Genomic DNA, 22,300 nt, shown 5'->3' with positions numbered 1-22,300 from the left:
AAAGATAAAGTGCCTATGAGCTTTTCCTAGGATGTGCATGAGCTATTCCCCCAATTTCTAGTACCCAAAAGCAATGTATAAAATCACTCAGATAACCAAGATATCAAGCATGGAGGTCCTTATGCACTTTGCAGAAAATGCTGATGTTCTCTCACTTTGCAGAACTTGGTGATGTTCACTTGTAGATGAGGTCGTTCAATGGCATTCAGTTCATACAATGGAACTTCAGACAATTGTGGACATGCAGAATGCTTTGCGGATGTCCCAATTAGTGTTCCATGCATTTCGCATTTTTTCGGAACATTTACATGGACATCCAGGGTGCCATTCGGATGTCCTGAATCAATGTTCGTGTGCTTTTTGCATGTCTCATGTATATTCCAATTAACAGATGTCCCATATATATTCCAATTCATGTTCTGGGACATCCAAGGTGCTTTTTGGATGTCCTGTGTATAGTCCAATTAATGTTCCGGGCATTTCGCATTTTTTTCCGGACATTTATCCAGACATCCAGGATGTTTTTCAGATGTCCCATATGTATTCTAATTAATGTTCCAGGAATTTTGCATTTTTCCGGAACATTCATATGGACATCCAGGGTGATTTTCAGATGTCCTGAATCAATGACCATGTGCTTTCTGGATGTCCCGCATATATTCCAATTAATGTTCCGGGCATTTCGCATTTTTTTTCGGAACATTTATGCAGACATCCAGGATGTTTTTTGGATGTCCTATGTGTATTCTAATTAATGTTCCGGGCATTTCGCATTTTTCCGGAACATTTATGTGGACATTCAGGGTGCTTTTCAGATGTCCTGAATCAATGTTTGTGCGCTTTCTGGATGTCCCGCATATATTCCAATTAATGTTCCGGGCATTTCGCATTTTTTTCGGAACATTTATGTGGACATCCAGGATGTTTTTTGGATGTCCCGTGTGTATTCTAATTAATGTTCCGGGCATTTCGCAGTTTTCCGGAACATTTATGTGGACATTTAGAGTGCTTTTCGGATGTCCTGAATCAATGTTCATGCGCTTTCTGGATGTCCTGCATATATTCCAATTAATGTTCCGGGACATACCGGGTGCGTTTTGGATGTCCTGTGTATTTATTCGGGACATTTATGCAGACATCCAGGGTGTTTTTTTGGATGTCCAGTGTGTATTCCAATTAATGTACCAGGCATTTCGCATTTTCCCGGAACATTTATGTGGACACCCAGGATGTGTTTTGGATGTCCCCAATTAATGTTCCGGGCATTTCGCATTTTTTTCAGAACATTCATGCAAACATCCAGAGTCCTTTTCAGATGTTCTGTAAACCAAAAGTTCTGCTCAACCCAAAAGTTCTGCTCAACCCAAAAGTTCTGCTCAACCCAAAAGTTCCACTCAACCCCCAAAAGTTCCGACCTGTCGCAAGTTCCGAATCACTGCAAGTTTCACTAAAATACTGGGAGTCCGGTGCAAAAAAACCAGGTAAAATTCTTCAGCTTCCCAACACTTTGGGCCCATCATACAGCCATTGGGACTCTCAATATTGGGCCCAACAACTATCCTTAGGCTAAGTTAACCCACTCAAATGACCATAACTGGGCCAAATGCCTATTTGGCAGGATTTGGTTTGGCCTGACATTTGGGCCCAACATTCACCCTTAGGTATCTTTAAGGAACTGGGCCCACCCATGGCCCCATAGTGATGTCCAGAGCATTGGGCCCATTTGGGTAGCCCTATGACCCATAGGACAATTGTCCATGTTGTACTTTTATGGTTCCATAGCACAGCTACTGAATGCCCTGTGATGTTGTCTTGGACAAGTGAATTTGCCTATAAAGATAACATGGTAGAAATATTAACTGAGCAGGAACGACTGGGTCTGGCTCAAGCAACCGTGCTCGGCTGCCTAAAATAAAAGCGAAGGGGAAAACAGATACCAATCCATCTTGAAAAGGGGTAAAAGGTTGGCTGATCCAGAGTTCATGAATTGTCCAGTTTCGTCGGCTGACTGGGTAGCTGTATCCATTTGCTCGATTAATCAGCCAAACCATAACTACAATAATGTGAATCCCACCAGCTGACCCCTCAAATCAGAATTTAAGGCCCTCGGCTGATCACAAACCCAGGAACATTCAAAACTGTCAGCCGACCTTGCATAGCTATCATCCATCAGCCGATATACCACCTACTCTCTCTGGGCTTACTTCCTGCTGATCTGGCTGTGCTAAATTTACGTCGCTGGCCGACCCTTCGCTACCTCAATAGTGGGGATGACATCGGCCAATTCATCAACACAGGGTCATTATCCCTCATCGGCCCATAAGCAGGCTCCATCAACTATGGCCTGTTTGTATGTTCAGGGCTCTCAGTGTTGGTGGGTGATTCCTACTAACTGCCCTGGCAAAAAGTAGGTAGTAATATGGCCACTAGTATGCAATACAGTGTGTTGCATAAATAAGTTCAGGTGGACATTTTTAAAAAGCTGTTTTTTTATGTTGATGTGTGCCCAAAGAGAGTAATTTTATGACAGGTGCCACCCATAATCCCCAGTGAAAATCAACTCTGAAAAATGGCCAAATGGATCAGTGGAAGCTGATCTGAACAGGGGAGATGGCCAAAATTTGGCAAATATATTGATTTGATCTGGGGGAACCTGATCTGCACAGGGTCAATTTTCACTGGTCATAATCCTCATGATAGTCATGGCGCAGCCACAACCAATTACTTGCAAATAACATTTTGTGAATTCTCCACCTGGACTTATTTATGCAAGACCCTGTAAATCAATATCACATTTAATTCCCTCCTCAATCCCAGCACAAAGTGTAGAAAAATTAATGATATTTGTTATTTAGTAACAATGAGAGGGATTGATTCATATATGAGTAATCTACTAGTACTACTGTAGAGGCTCGTAATATGCAATTACTTACCCTAATGGCTCCCTTCCTTGCTATCATGATACACTGTCATCCCACATGCTGCTTTTGTTGACTGGTGGTGGGGGTGATGGCCAGGGATGAAGAGGTCTAAAGAGGAAATGCACACATTAGCAGGTAGACATGATAGGTTGTTGTTGGTGACATACTATGGCAAGGTTTGGACAAACAAAATGGCAACCTCCCATGAGCAGTGAGCACTTACCACACAAGAGCTTGAGAGAGTGAGGGAATGTTGACTGTGATGCTGGTTGATTGATGTTGATGTGACAGCCGGTTGGCATCAACAGATTTGCGGCTCATTGGTGTAGGCACCAACATGGGTGGTCAATGTGTCAGAGTGGTGTTGCTGGCAGTGCTTGACCCCATCCACACCTTGCCAGTCATCTGTGTTGGGTGTGGGCATCAAGTTGGTGTAGAATGGGAGATGGCAGAGGGGGCATGATGTGGATGGCGGCAGCAGGGAAGTTGTTGGAGCATGACAAGGGAGGCATGGGTTGTTGACAGGAGTTTGTGCTCTCTTGAAGCTGCGGAGTACAAACATATTTCCCACCTGTGTCTGGACTGTTCTGCTAAAAAAGTATTTTGTTGTTCCAAAGGGGGCAGATCTGATATGAGAAAATATAAATTCAATGGTCTAACTTCTAAGAGGTGGTATATACTATACATTTTAAATAATGTGGTACTTCAGTGAGATATGTGGGGGTATCATAATTTGTGAGTGAAGCTGGTGAGTAGGTTTAGATGGGGGCTGATACCCAGAAATCAAACTCCTTGCCACCAGCTGGGATCCAAGAGGCTGCCCAATAGCTGTCAATTATATAGCCGACAGGGGAGAGTTTTAATGCCAATCAGGAACTTTGGCATTCTGCCATCACCCTGGGGCCCAAATGGCAGTGTAGGTGATACAAGTCTAGTTCTACATCAGAACTCCAGAATGTACCTTGAAATTTAAGTCTAACTTAGAATCTTTTTGTAAGACCAATCTCAATTAGAGCTGAATCAACCTTAGATGACTTCTCAAAGGAGAGAATCTGACTTCATGAATATTCCTGAGATACATGTAATCCTGGTTGGCTTACTTACTGTGCCATAACCTATGAATCAGGGTCCAACACCATAGATAGAACCAAGTGGCTGAACTATCAATTGTTCAGTTATTCGCCTTTTGGTGCAATGGCTAAGTGTTGGTTCTCTGGCCCTCTTACAACTAAGTGAAGTAGAATAATCAAGAAACTCCAAGGTTTCAGAACAGCATGTGTAGTTGAATAAATGAACTAAGAATAGAACTGGAGCGTAATAACTGCCCAGTATGTTCACCATAACATTTTCTTACCCTTACTCAACAGGTACCAGAGAGAAAATGGTTTTACTTTGACTGTAAAAGGAATACAGCACCTATGAAAGCTTTGAAACAGGAAAGGTGGTAAACATTACCCTTTTCAAAAAATTAAAATTAAAATGACACAATCGTTTTTTTCAAGAACAATAGGTAAAAGTACATCACAATGGTGGTAAGAAGAAACATGTATTACATATATAAATTTCTGAAAAGATTCTTAGGAATTTTTATAAAGCTAGGTCAAATACATGAGAGGAAGACTCTAAAAGACTTTGGGGTTTATAAACTTACGAAGACAATGCTCCAAAGCAATTTTTACAACTTCATGTTTTTGATCCTTGGTTTTGAAATGAGATACTTTCTTAATGGCAGCTTTGATTTTTTTCAACTCCTCAGATGAGTTGAGTTTGTCAATGGCTAGTTTGATGGGGGCAGAAGATGCTGAAGGCTTCTGTTTCCACAGAAAAAAAGAGTGCTCTGCAATGATAGCTGTGGCTGAGCAGTAAAATAGTGGTTATGAGTGAGTGGTCAGAAATAAGACTACACACACCAATACATAAAAAAGCAATGTCCTCAAAGGTTTTTGCATCACCAATCTAGGTAAAATTAACTTGTGGTCAGAAAACTAGATAGCATTCCAACAGTGAATATTTACAAAAGGCCAGTCCACATAATTGAGGACATCCCCAACCTAGAGATAGGAATTAATTTAGTTAATACAAATTATTTTCTATTTTCAAAAAAGGAAAATAAGAAGAAAAATAAATTACTTACAGGCTATGTGAAAAAGTACAGTAGCATAAAAGTTTTGCAAAAACATCTACAACTGAACTCACAATCTCATCATTCTTAGTAAAATGAAAGGTGAAGAAGGCTGAGACTTACAAGCTATACAAAGACAGACCATGCTTTTATCAAAAACAACCAGAAAAGACAAGCCAGATAATGACTCACTTTCTGTTCAAAACGAAAAGCATGCTCTATCAGTAACAAGGAGGTATGGCCAGCCAGATGCTGAGTTACCTCCTGTTCAAAACCAAAGCATATCTTTGTCAGTAACAAGCAGAGAAGGCCCAGATAATGACTTACATTCTGTTCAAAACCCAAAGCATGCCCTTGTCAGCAACAAAGAGAAATGGCCAGCAAGATGCTGACTTACAATCTGTTTGAAAACCTGCTTTATCACCAATGAATAGAGAAGTTTGCCAGATGCTGACTTACATCCTTTCAAACCCAGGGAATGCCATTGTCAGCAACAAGTAGGAATAGCCAGCCAGATGCTGACTTACATTCTGTTCAAAACCCAGTGCATGGTCTTATCAGCAACAAGGAGGAAAGGCCAGCCAGATGCTGACTTACATCCTGTTCAAAACCCAAAACATGCTCCTATCAACAATGAAGTAGGAAAGACCAGCTGGATGTTGACTTACATTCTATTCAGGGCCAGAGCATGCTCTCATCAGTACAAGCAACCAAAGCTAGCCAGATGCTCACTTACATCCTGTTAAAACCCAGGGCATGCTCTTGTCAGCAACAAGCAGGGAAAGCCCAGGGTCTCCAAGCTTACAAACTATTTATCAAGTTTGAGAGTATGCCTACCAGAGATAAGTCCAAGCAAAATATTAACTTACATTCTGTTTATAACCAAAGCATATCCTCATTAACATCTAGTAGAGACCAGCTGGACATTGGCTTACTTTCTGTTAAAGTATATTATTTCATTCTACAGCTGAACAGTTTAGCAAGTTTCACATACCATATGTGGAAAATAACACAAAATATTCTCAACCATCTCCCTCCACTCTCTCTTCTTTTTGAATAATTTCCACTCAGGAAATATAACTCTATTATTCTGGGTAATCAGCAACTTAGCATCACAAAAGTAAATATGGAGCAACTACCTTATAAGTGCATATTCAATTGACAGAGACACATTGTTTTTTTGAACTGTAAGAAACAGCTGTAAGATTGTGTCATCTGAGAGAGCAGCTGCTGTCTTCCTCAGGAGTTCACTACAGTCACTTGGGGGATTTTGCATGTCTGTTAAGTGCAATTAATATGTGACCTACAAATAAAAAAGTTTGATACACCTCGAAAATACACATGGTCCTTTGGAGGATACTTTTTCCCATAGAGTTGCTGACCAAATTTCTCATGAAACATGGCAATTGATTCTTCTGGAGCTTTGATTGCAGCATCTTCAACACTCATTCCAGCTTCAACCAGGCATTCGATAGTTTGAGCATCAAGCATATCTGCTTTTGTGAACAAGACAATAACAGGAACTGGGTACAAAAAAAAAATTTGGATTCAAGAGAAGTTATCAATAAATTACCCACCTCTACCAGTCCCACACTCAGCAAAGAAATCTAACTCTGCCCTTGTAATTGGTCTGGCATCATCATTCATTGGAATGCAGTACCTGCACAGTATGGATTCAGATGCATTTGACTGTTAATACTCTGCCCACTTACCAAATTACATGCAAAAGATCCCCAAGATGTTTTTTTGTTGAACACTTTTGCATGAAGGCTTTAACTTTATCCAGCTCCAATTTTCTGCCGGCTTCGAAGCCACATGAGTCATGAAAGACAAATCCTGTGTTGCTACGGAATATCATTTCATTCTCAACATCATGCTCTCCTCTCTGCCGCTCCTTCAGGAAAATGTGATAGGGACTGTGCATTCACATTACCTTTGCAGTTGGATTGAGCTTGGACAAGTCAATCTATCCACATTAACAATGTTAGTTGATAATGTCGAGAACATAGAATACCTCATGACCCTCCCGATTGTAAATTTTCGGCTGTTCTGTTGTATCGCAAACTTGCTTGAGGATGGTTGTCTTCCCCGCATTGGCACGGCCGATGATGAGGATGCGAAAGCGGGCGGTGAGCCTTCGAACGTTTTGTGCTCGTCTCTGTTGTCTTCCTATATCCTCTGACCCTCGGAATTCGGTACCTGAAGGAAACATTTGTCGTTGGGATGCCTGAGATGGTGGACGTGATGAAGAATCAAGATAAGCACATGCTGTTTGGTTGGACTAGGTCAGCCAAAGGAGTGACGTCACTCACTCCGTCACTAGTCACTCACCATCCTTTTTCAAACTGATAATTGGGCAAACAGTTCCATCAGGTTCCATCACTTGCACGCGATCACGCATGTTGATCCCCACAACTCGAAGCACGACTCAAACCAACCTGACTGGGCAAGACAGATACATATAGCATCTGAAGCCGAACAAGCGGACAGCTCGCTGGAGTTGAACAACGTTCAAGAACGTTTGAATTTCTATGCGCATGGCCAAGGCATTGCAAACGGATGAGGTACGCCTATAAAAGCTGGGCCCTCTCTTTTTTTAACAATAAGCTCTGCAAGAAGTATATATTCAGTCAAAAATTCCTCCCAACTGGTGTTGACGTGTATACAAGAAGCCGTCACCCAATCACAGAACGCGAAGTGGTTTACTGCAAGACTCCCGCCACCGAGTCGCCAAGTCAGCTTCCGCAATGCCCACACGACAGGTTCGCCCTGTGTCCATTCGCCTCGCCCTGGGCAAGAGCACCGATGTTCGACAGAATCAGAAACGGCTCTTGCAAGACCAGCTTATCCTACAGTCCTTTCAGGTCAAACTCAGAGTCTCGAACTTCTACTGCCTCTCGCCGCCAGCACTAGCAGGTACTCGAAAGCCACCTTTAACGGCATCTCACATCTGAGGGGCTTGCTGAGTCAACTTGTCTCGCTCCAGATGGTACGACACCTTATTTCTTTAGCTGTCCAAAGGCTAACTCGACAGCTTTAGGACACGTTCTTGCTCATCTCAAGATATCCACCCTATCGAGCATGCGTCCGCTCAAACCATCCTTTGCGGATCCTAACCATTGTTTGTATCTTTCCCGACTATGACGACTTTCCAGCGGAGGGTGAATTGTTTCTATCGCGAATCTTACGTCCATGGACTCATGCGCCTGACAAGATGCAACCTTTGGATTACTCTATAGACCGACCCGGGAATCACTTGGAGAATACTCGGAAACTTCCTCAGCTGCCAGAGAATGACTCTTTGACATGTCGGGGTGTCAAATCTCGTTTGCGATCGGACGCTGGGAGCTGTGAGGATGTGGATGGATGTGGATGGATGTGGATTTGGCGTAGTGGTACTCGAGGAGGGAGATGGCTCAGACTAGTGGTCAGCTCTCGACATGTGCCAGGGAAGTTCTCCAAGCGCTGGTTCCCGCCTGCCGTCGGCGAGTTATCAAGAAACGTTGATGAATGGGCGACTCGGTCATGCTGCTTATCGAGCAAAGATGTGGAAGGTTGGTGCCACTCTAACCAAAGATATGCGACTGACGATTTTCCAATTAAAGACAGTAAACGATCTTGATGTCCAACAGGTTGAAGAGCACCTTCAGATGCATGTGATGGCCAAGTCCTGCTCAAGGCCTCATCTCCACGCCACCACTTTGGAAACACACGGTTTCTTCTTCTGCCCCACCAAATCATCAACTCGTCTTCGTCCTGGCCTTGATTTGTTTTCCCGTCACAATCAAGACTTCTTCAAACACAACCAGCACCCGCAACTGCAACATCATAGCCAGATTCAGTCCGGAAGATCCACTACGTCCGAAGAGCCATGCTCAGAGCAGACGTTTGATTTGGTTCCCATACTACAGCTGGCACTCGGCCCTTCCTCTAAATAGTACCCCCTTTTGCCTCAATCCCCCTTTCCACCTCGAATTCTTCGTCTTCCACCTCAACTGCCTCTCTACCCACTCAAAATTCTTTCAACCCTCCTCCGAACTTCCCTCTACCCCTGGGACAACTCTCGGAAACATAATCTCCGCCTCGTGATCGCCACCCGAAGTTCCCCCTCCACCTAACCCCCACTGTTAGAATCGACGTCTTGATGCTGGCTGAGCGCAACGGGGCGCTGTTCTCAATTTCAGCTCTCTAGTGAGGAGGAATGCCGGGGCCTTGAGGTGAAAGGAAGTTGAGATTCAAAAAGGTTGGAATTGTGACACTACCTCTTCTCCACGCAATACTCTTGGAATTGGAGATGACCGGTGACCATTTTGTTGCGTTTCTCAAGCCCAATCTCGGACGGCAGACACGCGAAGATTCTTCGACGACGACTTCATCCTTGAGGGTGCCTTTCACTTCTGCGGCCGTGAATTCACCCTCAATCCCGGCGCTGTTGACTTTGGCTTTATCGAGTTCGTCTTCGACTGATTCTGCTTTCCTACACACGCACGTGATAATACCCCTGCACGTGATGCTGGTGACGAGGTGGTCGCGGCGTTTTTTGAGGGCATCAGTCAGAGAGGTGTTAGGTGGCTTTGGGCATACGGATGGTGTGGGTGTGGATGGTGATCGTGTTGGCATGCTAGATGGTGATTCTGCTAGAGGAGATGCAGAACATGCCAGCTTAGAACGATATCAATCTCGGAAGAAAGTATGGACACTCGCCCACATCGTACCAAGGAGCTGCACATTTTCGCCACTGCGCTGTCAGGTTCAAGTACTGGTTATTATGCATAATCACATCCCAGTGTGTAAATTTTCAAGATTGTACATTTACGCTTGCAAAAATCAACGCCCCCATTATGCAATGAAGACAGCCTGCTTCAAGTCACCAAGCACCAGACCTTCGTATCCAAGCTCACAATCTGTCAGAGACACACACCTTCAACGTCTTTGTTAGTAATTTGGCGACTACAACACACCTGTGGTGTCGTCAGTTAGGAAAGCTGGGTTCGACTCCCAAACAAAGGCATAATCTTTGACCTACCATTTTAGTCGCCCTTATTCATACCACTGACTCTCGGGTCAACACAGGAACTCAACCTTCTTTACGGATGTTGAGTATGTCATCAGCAAGAAGGTTATATCGAATCCCAGGCAGACAAATCAACGTGTACGATGGATCTTGGCACTTGGAGCTGTTGCCGAATACAGGAGATGTGTAGATAAAGACAAGAAACGCATTGATCCTGAAGGCTCAGAAAATTATAAAACATTTGAATCCACGAATGCTTCGACTCTACAAACTCTTCAACACGGACAGGGTTTCCCAGGATTTTCGACACTTCACCGACGAGTCACCAAGCTTGTCCAATTTTGCATCATAGCCACAAACGCCGGATGGTCAGTTGGAAGTCCCATGATTGCCTCCGTCAGCTGTGCAGATTCCATACTGCTTTTCAACGTGGAACCCGCCCATCCAGCCGCCCTTTTTAAGGCTGCTACCCCGGCCGTTCCCATTCGACTAACCTCCTCACGAAGCTTCGCGTCGTAATCCTCAGCCAATGCCTTTTCACGTGCAATCCCCTCGGCTTCCTGTTCTTCATACGAGTCCTCGTCTTCATCCAAGTCCTCAATGTCTGGTATTTCTGGGCTGTAGCCGGTAATCCCATCCCTGCAACCTGGCACGAAAAGGACAAACCAAATTTCGGACAGATACTTCATGTAGAAGCGCGGGCCAACTGGAAGACCGGGGGTTTCAGTACTAGAGTGGGGTTTGACGAGCCCAAACTCGCTGATGTCAAGGAGGAGCGTGCAGAGTTCAGGTGTCATGTAGCCGAAGAATTTGTATCCATCGAACATCTTCGCAAGGTCGCCAATGGTCCCGGGGAGTGGACGTGTTTTGAATCGGGGCCCCTCGGAGTTTGAGTCAGACTCGGTCCATCTCGAAGAAGTTGATACAATAGTCTTCGAGGAAATATTTTTTGGATGCTTCAGGGACTTTAGCCCAGTCAATGGGGGTGGTGGCGGTAGAGGAGGGTACAAAGCGGAGACAGCTCGGATCACCCATCTTAGAGAAAATAGTGGTAGAGAGGCGACCTTGGGAGGTTGTCTGATTATATAGGGGTGGGATTGTCTGAGACACCTTAGGTTCCAGACAGGAGACGCAGCTCAAGGGGGAAGGTAGGGAGAGCAGAAAAAACGGATTCATTGGCGTGAGGAGGGAGGTTACAAGCCGTGTAGGGGGCACGCATCAAAGTACCCATCTGTCCGTGAGCCCAAGGTCAAGATAATTCATACATAGTTAAACGTCAACAGAGAAACCGCTTCTCCTTCAGGCTACCAGGTCCACGACGAAAATCGAATGCTTCGGGACGCCGAGAAGCGCATTTGCACCTAGAAACAACGAGAAACTTCCTGGTGTCAACTAGGGTCGGCCCAGGTTCGCGATCTGGGGTGACTTCGAGAGCAAAGAGCGCTTGATTGTGAGCTTGTGATTCAGAGGAAGTGCTCCTCACGATGAGCACTTACCATCTACACGAGATAGGCTCTGAAGCCCGCCCCTGGTGTGATTGCCAAACGCCTGCAGCTCGTAAACCTCGTAGACGGGTGGCTAGGTGCCCGGAATCCAATCGAGTTCAATCATCATCGTAACGTTCGCGTTTTGGAGCTCAGGAACACACTGGTCCCAGATCAAGGGACCCCCACTGCGAGGCATTCTTTCACACATTTTGCAGTGAGTGCAGTAAGGTCCCTCAAGGAACCATTGTACCCTTTCTTAGCTGCAATCGCGAATGTAAACACAAATTTAGAAAAAAACCGGTCAAGAACTTACTTGAGACAGTAATGTAAGGGAAGTCTGGGCCGACCACTTCCCTAAAGGGACGGACACAGAGTGTTTCGAACCTCTTCTGTGTCTCCTTGACCAAAAGTGCATTGCGCGCGTCCGGATGCAAGGTTTTCGTACGGCACATGAACTCCATGCCGTTACAATATTTGACCTCCGTTACGAGCCGGTCATACTTCGTAAAGACAGTGATCACAGGAACTAAATCGAAGAGTGAGTGATCGTCGACCATAATCCGTCAAAAACCTACCAGGGCCAAGTTTTCCGCTGGACTTCATACAGAGTAAGTCTTCCACCCCAGCTTCTAACAATCGATCGCCTTCAGACAAGGGTACTTGGAAACAAAGCCTGCGCAACACCTTGATCACCCTCTTTCACACAAGTGATCGAGATGCGATACATACCAGACAGCATGAACCTGATCCCTCACATTTGGCATGTCCTTCCGAGCCTTCAAAAAATCGACAACTGTCTGGAAGTTTTCACCCTCGCCATGCTCGAAGCCCTGACACTCGTGCAGAACAAACTTTCCATTTTTATTGGCTATGATCGCAGTATTGATATTTGATATGCCAGCTGTTGAATGAGACACGGTCTGGGGAAGGACAAGCTTTAGTAGCGGATTTTGAGAAGATGGTGAAGTGACCTCACAGCATCCTTGACGCCGAAGCATTCATTGATAAGGGAGGATTTCCCTGCACCACTCTGCAACAACAAAACTATAAGCTAGTGCATGAGAGATCTAGAGATGTGAGAGAGCTACGTTGCCGATGACCAGAACTCGGAACCTAGCAGTAAGGTAAGCCACATTGGTCGGGGGTTGAGCAGACTAACCGTTCGACCAGCGTGGATAACGTCGAAGATTCTGCGTCGGTTGAAGCATTCTAAGATCGATCGCACCTGCATTAGGCGGATGACTTTCATTTCGAGGAAGAAGTGTACACACCCCTGCGTATGGGCTAAACTTCACTTTGAGGACGACATCGAACTTGTCAAATGATTTTGACCATTCTAGAGTAGAAAGTTCTGTTTCAACAAAACAGGAGCGATTGCAAAAGGGAGGCAAACCTTGTTTTCCAGAGGAGTGGGGGTCTACGTTGCTTAACAATTCATCGAGGTGTATCTTATTCTTCGATGTACCCAGAAACAATTCGCGATATCGGACTCGAACATAAAGGGGCTCTGATGGCGAAAGTTGACTACTCGGACTGGGTTTGCCATCGTCTAATGCTATACATGACCATCAGCTCACCAGGGGGATGCTAACTCAAATGTGTGGGTCCTTGCGCCCGGGAGACAGGGGTATTCCTGCTTGAACGATCCGATCGAAAGCTCGACCGATTTGAGAACACTCTGCGATGTAACGTGGATTTCTGGGACAGGGAAAATGTTCAGCTTCAGCAGTGGCAAATTTGTGGGAGGACTTGCCTAAAATCTCGATGCTGGGGCATCTGGCAGAGCTCCCAATCGCGGAGGAAATCATGGTGGCAGTGTGAAAGCAGAAAGACTAGCGCTCAGAATGTGCGTTCAAACGGCAGGTCTGGGAACGTGTCAAGTGCCATGGCCTCGCCGCCTCGTTGCCAGCCGAATTAGAAAGACGTGAGATGAGTTGGTGTAGAGCCAAGTGAATGAGTCTAAGTAAAGTTGTGTTGATCTCCAAAGCACAGCGATTTCTGAATCTCATACCTTGGCATCCATCACCAGCGAAAGTCAACACTTGGGCGAGAGCTAGCCGTCGTCCGTTGGTCGTCTACCTGACGAGACTTCACCCACATGCTAAGTATTGGGAGGACATTGGTGACAAAGGTACGTTGCTCGAATGTTGAACTTCTTTCTTACAACGTAAAATGGCCAGCCTCAGATACGCGCGATGATCAAGTCCTGCTCAAGGCCTACTCCCAGGCCACTACTCTGGAAACACACACAAGTGCTCATGCAACCAGTGGGTCGGTGTAGACCAGTAGTCGTTGAAGCACCAATGAAGCAATATCCGAAACCACCCACATGAACCCAGCATAATCGCATATGAATGGGTTCGACCCTCCTTCGTCCTCCCTCGCCCCTTCAGATTCTAACCCAGCCATCCGAGTTTACATGGCTCCCTGCGTGCAGAGCCTTTGTGGAGAACCTCCTCAAACAGCTGCAGGGTGCCGGTCGACGAGGGTGTTGCAGAGTAGACGTTCGATTTGGTTCCCATACTATTGGCACTCGGCCCTTTCCTCTAAGTAACCCTCCGAACTTCCCCTTCTGCCTCAATCCCCCATTCCACTTCGAATCCCTCCACAACTGCCTCTCCCTCCACTTCAAATTCTCCATCCTACCCTCCACTCCTCGGGGTCGCCACGCGAAGTCCCCCCCACTGTTAGAATCGACGTGTTCGATGCTGGTTGGGCTCAGCGCGCGACTGAGGGTGTTGTGCTTAATTTCGGGTGCCCAGTGGAGGAATGCCAGGGTTTCTGTGGGCCTGAATGACGTGAAAGGAAGTTTAGGTTTAAAAAGGTTGGACTTAGGACACAACCTCTACTCCACGCACTCGGAATTGGGAGGTCACCGTTTTGTCGTGCTTCTAAATCCCAATCTCAGACGGCGGACGCGAAACGGACGTGTGTCCACGCGGAGCATGTTCGTCCGCGTATTGTGCATAGTATGTTTCAACGTCAACTTCATTTTCGAGAAGTGCCTTCCACTTCTGCTACCGTGAATTCAACTTCAATCCCTGCAATGTTCACTTGGCATTGTCAAGTTCGTCTTCGATCCCCCATTTCATCGAGTTCAACTTCGGATTCTGAAAAATGGGAACCGGCCTTGCAGAGCCTCGACACCCACGAAGCAGCCACCAAACGTATCACTACCAAAACGTACAAATCCATCATCATCGACATACATACATCAGTTCCGAACCTCTCTACGTTGCACGTTTGCGGAACATAACTTTACCCTTCGGATTGGGCAGACACCACGATGCCCACCAGACATCAGGGGGCCGCACGCCCTCATTCTCCATCTTCACGTCGTAGTTGAGAACAGTGTGCGCGAGCATGATCTTGAGCTCGCAAGCTGCGAAGTAGCGTCCAGGACACGCATGACGCCCGTATCCGAAAGTGAAGAACTCTGGGGAGGTGGAAACAATATCATATTTCTTACTATCCTGCTGGAGCCTCATTTTCGCAAAGCGGAAGCCATCAAACTGTTTGGGATTTTCGTACGTTTCCGGGTCGTGATGTGCTTGTGCAAGATTGACACCGACCGTAGTTCCTTGAGGAATACGGGTGCCATCCGCGAATGTGTAATCCTCCCTGGCAATTCGTTCCATCGCGACTGTTTCTGTCAGCGTAAAGCATATACAGGATGGAGCGGCACTCACGAGTGACCAGCGAAGTCTTTCGCTGCGACTCTTTGATGAAACTGTCGACCTTGTGCATCTGATCCAGAGCCTCTTTGGTCCAGCCCTCGCGTTCAATGACCTCTTCAACTTCTGCGCGAAGAGGCCCAATGTATTCGGGTAGGGCGGCTAAATAGAAGAGGGCATGCACAAATGACTGGAATTCCCTCGATCAATTCGGTGTAAGGGATGATATGTAGGTATTAATTGGGATTCACCATCGAAGAGGTGTGAATCGCTGCAAAATTCACAACAAAAATTCGTCTTGTAAGATTCTCTAGAGTTTGTTCCTCACCCTGGGCTGCTTCCATAAGCCACGTTAGGAAGTCAAGCTGATAGAAATCGTCCGACGTTGAGCAACGGTATAGTGGTCAAGGACGTAAGAAAACCAACCGGCTTCTCATAACCATTACCAATCTTTTCCTGTTCTTCCTTGCGAGAGTCGATGATCGGCTTGAGGTGCTTCATTCCCCGCTGAAGACGTTGGGGGAGCTTGGAAAACAGGCGGTTGATAATCCTATTGCAAAAGGCCGAATCTCAAAATAAAAATTAAGTGTGAAAGACAATGAGACATACGGCCTCAGGAATGGAGGTACCAATCGGAGGATGGAGCTCATTGTGACAACATCAGCAGCGAATTGGGTGGTGAGCTCCAGATAGTCCGGATTACGACCTGAACCGAGATCATAAACATGAATTCACGGATACGACAATGGGCGACGACTGACACAAAGGAAGGCCAACAATAGTGCGGTTGGTCGCTCTGCAAACTACTGTTGTCATCGTTCCTAATGCTGTAATTGTCTTCCATTCTGGCCAAGACTTCGTGAGAATGAAAGTAAAAGCCATCACCACAAACGGCTGACCGAAATCGTTGGGTAGGACAACCAAGTCATTGAAAGCAGAAACAACCTCGTCATGCACTTCCGGAACAAGTTTTGGAAGGGCTCGAGTAAGTTGTGACCGGATGATAGGAATGTGATATGGTGATCGTTTAACGCCTGGGCCAAAGGTGTAAAATGTTTGAAGAAACTGAGAGTGATAGATTAATAAAGTGCCATAGATCATCCGAGAATTTGGTGTACAGCACCTCGCTGACAGCGTCCAAGGACGACAGCACGTGCTCGGAGATTGAACCCAGTTCTTGGATCGCATTAGCTTCAGACACTACCACCTTCCACTTTGAAAAGTCTGGCACTTTGACAATTTTATTCGGGAACTATACGCATTCGTCAGAAATGGAACACCTTTGAATTGCATGACACACCTTGGCAACTGTCTCGTCAACGAGGGTCTTCGAGTTGGTGAAATAGCGAAAGGCGTCAAGGTAAGATAAAATTGGGGACTCGAAACCCATGGTAGGGATATGCTTCAGCTGCAGTGGGGATGAATCCTCTAGGACATGGAGGGCTTGGCGGACGCACTTTACGAGTTTCGCCGACATGGTAAACCAGCAATACGACAGATACGACGGCGCCGAGAAAGAGGAGTTGGTAGGAGCGCTCGTTGATAGAGAGGAGCCAGTCAAGGGCAACCGTCATGGTTGCTGTGCGGGCAAGAGCAAGGTACATAGATTATGTACCGTAAGCCATGGAACCATGATGGCTTCGAGAGAGGTAGATCCGAAACAGAGACGCCTCGGGCTCCATGGGTTCTCCTCACCCAACACAACCTAAACGACGCGTTTCCATGAACAAAACGTGAGGATCCGACTTATTGCTTGGCATTAGGTTCGCCACAAGGGCCCATTGCGCAACCTGGCAATTTTTACATGATAAGCGGCTGGGGAAATCAATCATGGCTATCTCGACGCGGAGCTCCTGTGCTGACTTCGTGGCAGTCATGGGTTCCTTCGACGCTTTTTAGAAATCCAATCAATTCTCCGTTCCGGCATGAGCAGGTCTAAATGGACATAGTTCCGCACTGATACAAAGTATTCATCAATTCAGAAGCCAGCCACTGAAATCAGTTCAAGAAACCGACCGTGTGACGGGATGTTCTCGCTTGTCTCGAAGTGAAGTACACAACAGCATATGCTACGCTGGAAACCTCGGAGGTAAATATCGCGGTGCTACTCATACACCTCTTCTTATCAAGTTGTCTGTGGGGTGTTTCATGAAAAGAAGAAGTACTATTGTCACCTTCGAAAGAAAGGTACCGTGCCACCATAAGGGAACGCTCGATCCGGTGAGCCCTTTGGATAGGGGAAGATGTTAAAGTTGCCTTTCCACCTCTTGCTAAAGGTGAGACCGACAGCTGTTAAATAGACTTCGAACAAACAAGAGGTTCATATAGAGAGGTGTAGTGAGGCTGAACAAAGACATAGATGTCGAGCCGAACTTCGTTCTCGTCGCATCGATCTTGGCAAACCTCGACACGAGGGACTACGACATAAGCTGGTCCTCCAAAAGTCTATGCTGAATTTTCTGCACGCCAGAACGGAGACGAGGGTACGCATCATTGACAGTACCTCCTGCTTGCCGAGATCAACGCCAGATGAAAAGCTGTCGTCCTACGTACTGCGGAAGCGGAATTCGCCTGGCATTTGTGGCTCGGCGGTGGTGTAAAAGAAACCTTTAGTTTTCAGTTGGAACGGATGACGGGATTTTGTCGCTTGTTCCGACGTGAAGTATACAGTAGCATATGCTGGAGACCTCATCGGAACACACTGGCGTGGGTCTAAGGTAAATATTGCGGTGCACTCATACACCTCTTATTGCCTGGGGGGTGTTTCAGGAAGAGAAGAATTAGAGTACATTCGACAGACATACTGTTGTCATCTTCGCAGTATCACTACGCATGAAACTTCTATTCCAAAGAGCTATCCATCTGGCCCCATATCATTAGGAATGCAAAGCCACAAGTTGAGCAAAATGACAATGGCTGGAACCACTCGCGGCAGAGAAGAGGTCAAGAGTATGATTTCAGGCGTTTGCAAGAGCAGCGGTTGTACTAGTTTCAGCGTCCTTGAAGCTTTGAAGCTTTGAAGTCCTATGCCTCGGGAGTCCCAGTCGTGCTTGAGTTGTGCTAGTTTTGGTCAACATGCATGATCGCGTCTCATCACGTTTCCAAGCTTCATCACTCCGCTCGTCACTCCAGGCTCAGCAGAGCTTCAGCGCTTCAATTCTTGAATATCCACATTTGCTTGTCAAAGGCAGCAGCCCGCTTACGGAAAATCAACGGGTTTGTGCCAACGATAGGGTGGAAACGACACTTTTCAAAAGGATACTACATCTTTGAACATCATGAATTGGGCCGTTTTTCAAGGTACGTCATTCCCCGTTTGTGTTTCTTTCCGTTCTGACATATATTTGCTTAGATTGTATACTGCCCTAAACGTAGAAGGGATGAATGAATTGCTGGCAATAATGATGGCCACAGCACGACAATGGCGTGATACTTTGATCAGGGAATTACCTTAGTACAGAAGTCCTGATTGACGGAATCCGACCGATCTAAAGGGTTTACTGAGCCTTTTAGCCGTCCTTTTGCTAGCTTCGTCGAGCTATCGGACGTTGGGTACGATTGAAACGTCGGATGGTCTGGGCTGACAAGGTTGGAAGTGAGTTATCACGGATCCGCGGATGGCTGCGACAATTCACCTCACTAAAATCTTGCCCTAGCTGAAGCAGTCAGCTATTCCATCGTGCTCAAGCATGTCGTGGAGTCACTTTAGAAATAAAACGTTCGGGCCTGGGCCTCGGGTTCGCGGGGATACCGAGATTCTGTCGTTTACAGGTAATTTCTACACATTGTGCGCAGTCTCAAGTTGGCTGACTGTTTATCAGGGGCTTAGCACCACTGTTTTCTTGAACAACTCATCCACTTTGACATGTCTTCACTCTGGAGCGTTACCCGTGAGATTTTTATCTCACTTCGCGTCTCATGTGAAGCTAGCTTTCAAGGAGATCGTCCTCCCAATTCGACAAGTCACTGCGACCTGCCACCAAGAATGATGTATCTCATCCCAAAAGGGATGTGCTACTTGGTGCTCATATATAATATAGATGTACATGGCTGTGGAGAAACGGTTTGCTAAAACATCGCATGACGTTTAACAAGACGGTTTGCATTTCAGCCCATATACAAAACTACAGTAAGTAACCTAGAAGTCCAATCGTGAAATAAGTTTTCAAGAACTCGGAAAGTCGATCTCTGGCTGATCCCATCATGTCTACAATCCCGGTCAACCTTAATTAGCAGTCGACGTCGTGAAAGGTGTAGTTGCAAGTCCAACGCGCCGGTTGCCGGTGTCGTAGACTGAGTAGAAACGCTGCAAGAATGCGAAACCGTTAATAAAATCAAGCCCTTGCCCACTGTTGCTGCCAATGTCGCCGATGATGAGGTAGATGGAACCTGGAGTTCCACCAATGTTTGCGTTGAGGGAACGGGGCCAGATCTGGGCATTTGGGATGAGCGTGTAATGGACCTTTAATCCCGTCATGAGCCTTGAATTGTGGTATTGGACATGAGAGCACCTACGCCGTCCGGGGTGGTGAAGACCAAGTTCTGTAGATTGTTGTATTCGGCGAGGGTGATAGTAAGTAGACCAGTGGCGCTGTCGAAAGTGGCGCCAGTAGCCACGAGGTACTTCTTATAAGCATCGGTGGCAATCAGAATCAAGGTAGTCCCTGTGCAGAAGTTTGAGTATTTCTTGTCGGCGTAAAATTTCAAACGAGGACTAAGCAGTGTCAACAATACCGACCGTAGTTTCGAGGATCGTTGTCCCTCCATAGGTGATAGACTCGTCGATTCCCCAGTAAGCACTAGCGGGCGAGGTTCCAGTGATCGGAGTGTAGTTGATTGAGCCGTCGAATTTAGCCGTGTCAGCTCCGCCTGATATCATTCTGAGTCTGAGGCAGAAGAGTAGGTGAGAGGTGATATACCCCAGGTAATTTCCCCCCCCTGACCAGGTGCTTGAGTGATCGGTGCGAAGAATACACCAATTTCGTTCGAAGTGATGGCGCCATTCTTAAATAAGTTATCAGTTACCGTTGGGATGGTTGTGGACCCAGGTTTAGTTGTCAAAGTGCCTATGTTGCATGAGTAACAAACCTGAGAGGGAGAATCGTAGGCTTACCTGCTGTCAAGTCAACCGGGCCGACACTGCATTGCCTAGATGAGACAGAGGCTTTCCACGAGATAATTAAACCTGTACCCAAGAATGCCATCGATATTTTTAAATCCACTGCTCTGAAGGGCGCTCAGGAGTAGTAAAAAGTGGGGAAGCTCAAATCTTACCACCACTGCAACGCCAATTGATTGCTTAGGAATGACCAAACCAGGTTCAATTGTGACTGTATCATTCCACTCCGATCCTGAGAAGAAGCCAGATCCATAGCGAACGTACTAGATGACATTCAATGGAACATCGGGGACGCAGGGGTTAAGAATCGAGACTTACCACGAGATCGCCAGTAAATTTGCTAGTGCTGCTAAGTACGTACTTTTTTCCTGCGCCAAGCCAGGTGTTGGAGCTATCCGTTCAGATACTGTTATCGGCACATCACTCTTGATATGTAGGACTAGCCTTCCGGTGTCAATAAGAAGCGAATCTGAACACGGCAACAACCTATTAAAATACGCAGAGCACGATGAAATCCTACTCACAAGTTGTAGCTGGACTGCCAACGCCAACCGATGCAGCGTAAGTAATAGACGAAGGCATTAGTAATCGGCTCGTTGATTATGGCGGCCGGAGCGCTGCCTCTCCCAAGGGCACGATTCTTTAACTTGAACACTTGTGCGCGAGCCTGATCATGTTGCAGGAGGTTGTAGACACCGGTGGAGTTGATGAATCTGGTCAACGGCAGCGTCACCGGGAATCGGTTCACGACGACTGGTTTGGCAGCAGCGAGCAAAGCGAGCAAAAGAAGCGAAGAGAGGAAAGATGTAAGGGTCATGACGAAGTGCAGACTGAAAAGCAGCAGCAGCAGCTTAAGAACTCTCAATGGTCAAGGAGAGCTCTTTTATACTATTCGATAAGGCGACGTTACGCCACGCCTTCTTGACGGATCGCTCTTCAGGGGCCCGAATAAAGAACGTCGAATCAGATAGGCGGCCCTAGGTGGCTGAGCTGTGTGGGGTAAATAACTGGCTCATGGCGGAATCGCTAGAATGGCCAAGAACTTCCTGCCTTCCGCGAAGTCGATTTATAACGCTGGTCTAAGGATAGCAAAAATAGACCAGAATGCGTGAATCGTGCCCTGATAACTATTCTCGAGGAGCAAGGACAGTACGAGAATTACTAGAGGAGGCAAGGAGTGCCAGTGAACGAGCTCAATCATTGCCGGGGAGCGGCTAGAGCATTGCAAGTGCGAAATTTAACCAAGAGGAATGGGCTGGAATAGAGGCGGCGTTGCTCACAAGATGACCAATGGTTTATCAACCAGACAAAAGGAATACGGATTAGATCGCAGAACCATCCTATTGGCATCTCCAACGTAGCGGCGTCGCGCCACGCCGGGTCTGAGAAATCGCTCAGAGGCCTAAATGAAAGAAGTTTAGAATCAGCCAGGAGCCCCTGAGTACCGGACTATCGTGGGGGATTGAGTCATGGCGAATCCTAAGTCAGGATATTTAGAACGTTAATCTTGTTGCCTCAAAGTCCTTCCCTATGTTCGCGAACTAGTGAGGATAGCGGACTCACCCGTGAACATTCAATCACCGCTTGGTGGTTATAATTGTTTGTGGTTGATGCAACCCCTTGTTTCTGGCAACTGGGGGAAGGGGATGGATGATGCTGCAGCAGAAACCCGTGTTGCTTGATGCTTATAATCACAATTTGCACCCTCGCAAAAGATTTGAACCGTCGCTTGTATCAAGGATAGGGCTCGTCAAGGCGATCGATTGCATTTGCTGCATGAGGGCTTGAAAGAATGAACGAACCGTGATAAACCTGCGCAACGACAACAATTCAAGTGGTACGTACACCCGATTTCCAAACAACCGTGCTCTCCAGAACGCTTCCGGCCTTTAGAAGTTTGTCTTCATTGCCCACTCCGAAAATGAGGCGGATATGAGATGAGCCTTGAGGACGGCAAGGAAAC

The 22,300-nt window shown here is 46.5% G+C and overlaps 6 protein-coding genes across 6 annotated transcripts; 2 read left to right on the top strand and 4 right to left on the bottom strand.

Annotated features, from left to right (window-relative positions):
- Positions 1-948: 948 nt before the first annotated feature.
- LACBIDRAFT_333305 (uncharacterized protein) lies at positions 949-1,759 on the bottom strand (the record flags this gene model as incomplete). Its single annotated transcript, XM_001887904.1, has 4 exons — positions 949-1,021; positions 1,088-1,106; positions 1,186-1,415; positions 1,686-1,759. The coding sequence occupies 4 exons, from the start codon at positions 1,757-1,759 to the stop codon at positions 949-951; spliced, it is 396 nt and encodes a 131-aa protein (XP_001887939.1).
- A 6,270-nt stretch (positions 1,760-8,029) lies between these two features.
- On the top strand, positions 8,030-8,981 carry LACBIDRAFT_311003 (uncharacterized protein; the record flags this gene model as incomplete). The annotated part of the gene is made up of 3 exons (XM_001887932.1): positions 8,030-8,032; positions 8,084-8,597; positions 8,653-8,981. The coding sequence occupies 3 exons, from the start codon at positions 8,030-8,032 to the stop codon at positions 8,979-8,981; spliced, it is 846 nt and encodes a 281-aa protein (XP_001887967.1).
- Positions 8,982-9,231: 250 nt separating this feature from the next.
- On the bottom strand, positions 9,232-10,884 carry LACBIDRAFT_333302 (uncharacterized protein; the record flags this gene model as incomplete). Its single annotated transcript, XM_001887903.1, has 4 exons — positions 9,232-9,520; positions 9,759-9,802; positions 9,965-9,993; positions 10,560-10,884. The coding sequence occupies 4 exons, from the start codon at positions 10,882-10,884 to the stop codon at positions 9,232-9,234; spliced, it is 687 nt and encodes a 228-aa protein (XP_001887938.1).
- Positions 10,885-14,774: 3,890 nt separating this feature from the next.
- Positions 14,775-16,695, bottom strand: LACBIDRAFT_239939 (uncharacterized protein; the record flags this gene model as incomplete). Its single annotated transcript, XM_001887902.1, has 9 exons — positions 14,775-15,187; positions 15,234-15,408; positions 15,470-15,583; positions 15,645-15,768; positions 15,828-15,924; positions 15,980-16,063; positions 16,118-16,283; positions 16,342-16,470; positions 16,519-16,695. The coding sequence occupies 9 exons, from the start codon at positions 16,693-16,695 to the stop codon at positions 14,775-14,777; spliced, it is 1,479 nt and encodes a 492-aa protein (XP_001887937.1).
- A 1,602-nt stretch (positions 16,696-18,297) lies between these two features.
- LACBIDRAFT_310999 (uncharacterized protein) lies at positions 18,298-18,673 on the top strand (the record flags this gene model as incomplete). Its single annotated transcript, XM_001887931.1, has 2 exons — positions 18,298-18,518; positions 18,571-18,673. The coding sequence occupies 2 exons, from the start codon at positions 18,298-18,300 to the stop codon at positions 18,671-18,673; spliced, it is 324 nt and encodes a 107-aa protein (XP_001887966.1).
- A 770-nt stretch (positions 18,674-19,443) lies between these two features.
- Positions 19,444-21,154, bottom strand: LbPR_A3 (aspartic peptidase A1; the record flags this gene model as incomplete). The annotated part of the gene is made up of 9 exons (XM_001887901.1): positions 19,444-19,680; positions 19,734-19,904; positions 19,957-20,087; positions 20,138-20,284; positions 20,332-20,357; positions 20,410-20,444; positions 20,493-20,600; positions 20,656-20,728; positions 20,862-21,154. 9 exons carry the CDS (start codon positions 21,152-21,154, stop codon positions 19,444-19,446), a joined length of 1,221 nt encoding a protein of 406 aa, XP_001887936.1.
- Positions 21,155-22,300: the final 1,146 nt, after the last annotated feature.

The sequence above is a fragment of the Laccaria bicolor genome, genomic scaffold (assembly GCF_000143565.1).
Source record: "Laccaria bicolor S238N-H82 LACBIscaffold_49 genomic scaffold, whole genome shotgun sequence".
Lineage (NCBI taxonomy): Eukaryota > Fungi > Basidiomycota > Agaricomycetes > Agaricales > Hydnangiaceae > Laccaria > Laccaria bicolor.
The sequence above is the reverse complement of the archived record's forward strand: the minus strand, read 5'-3'. Positions and strand labels throughout refer to the sequence as shown.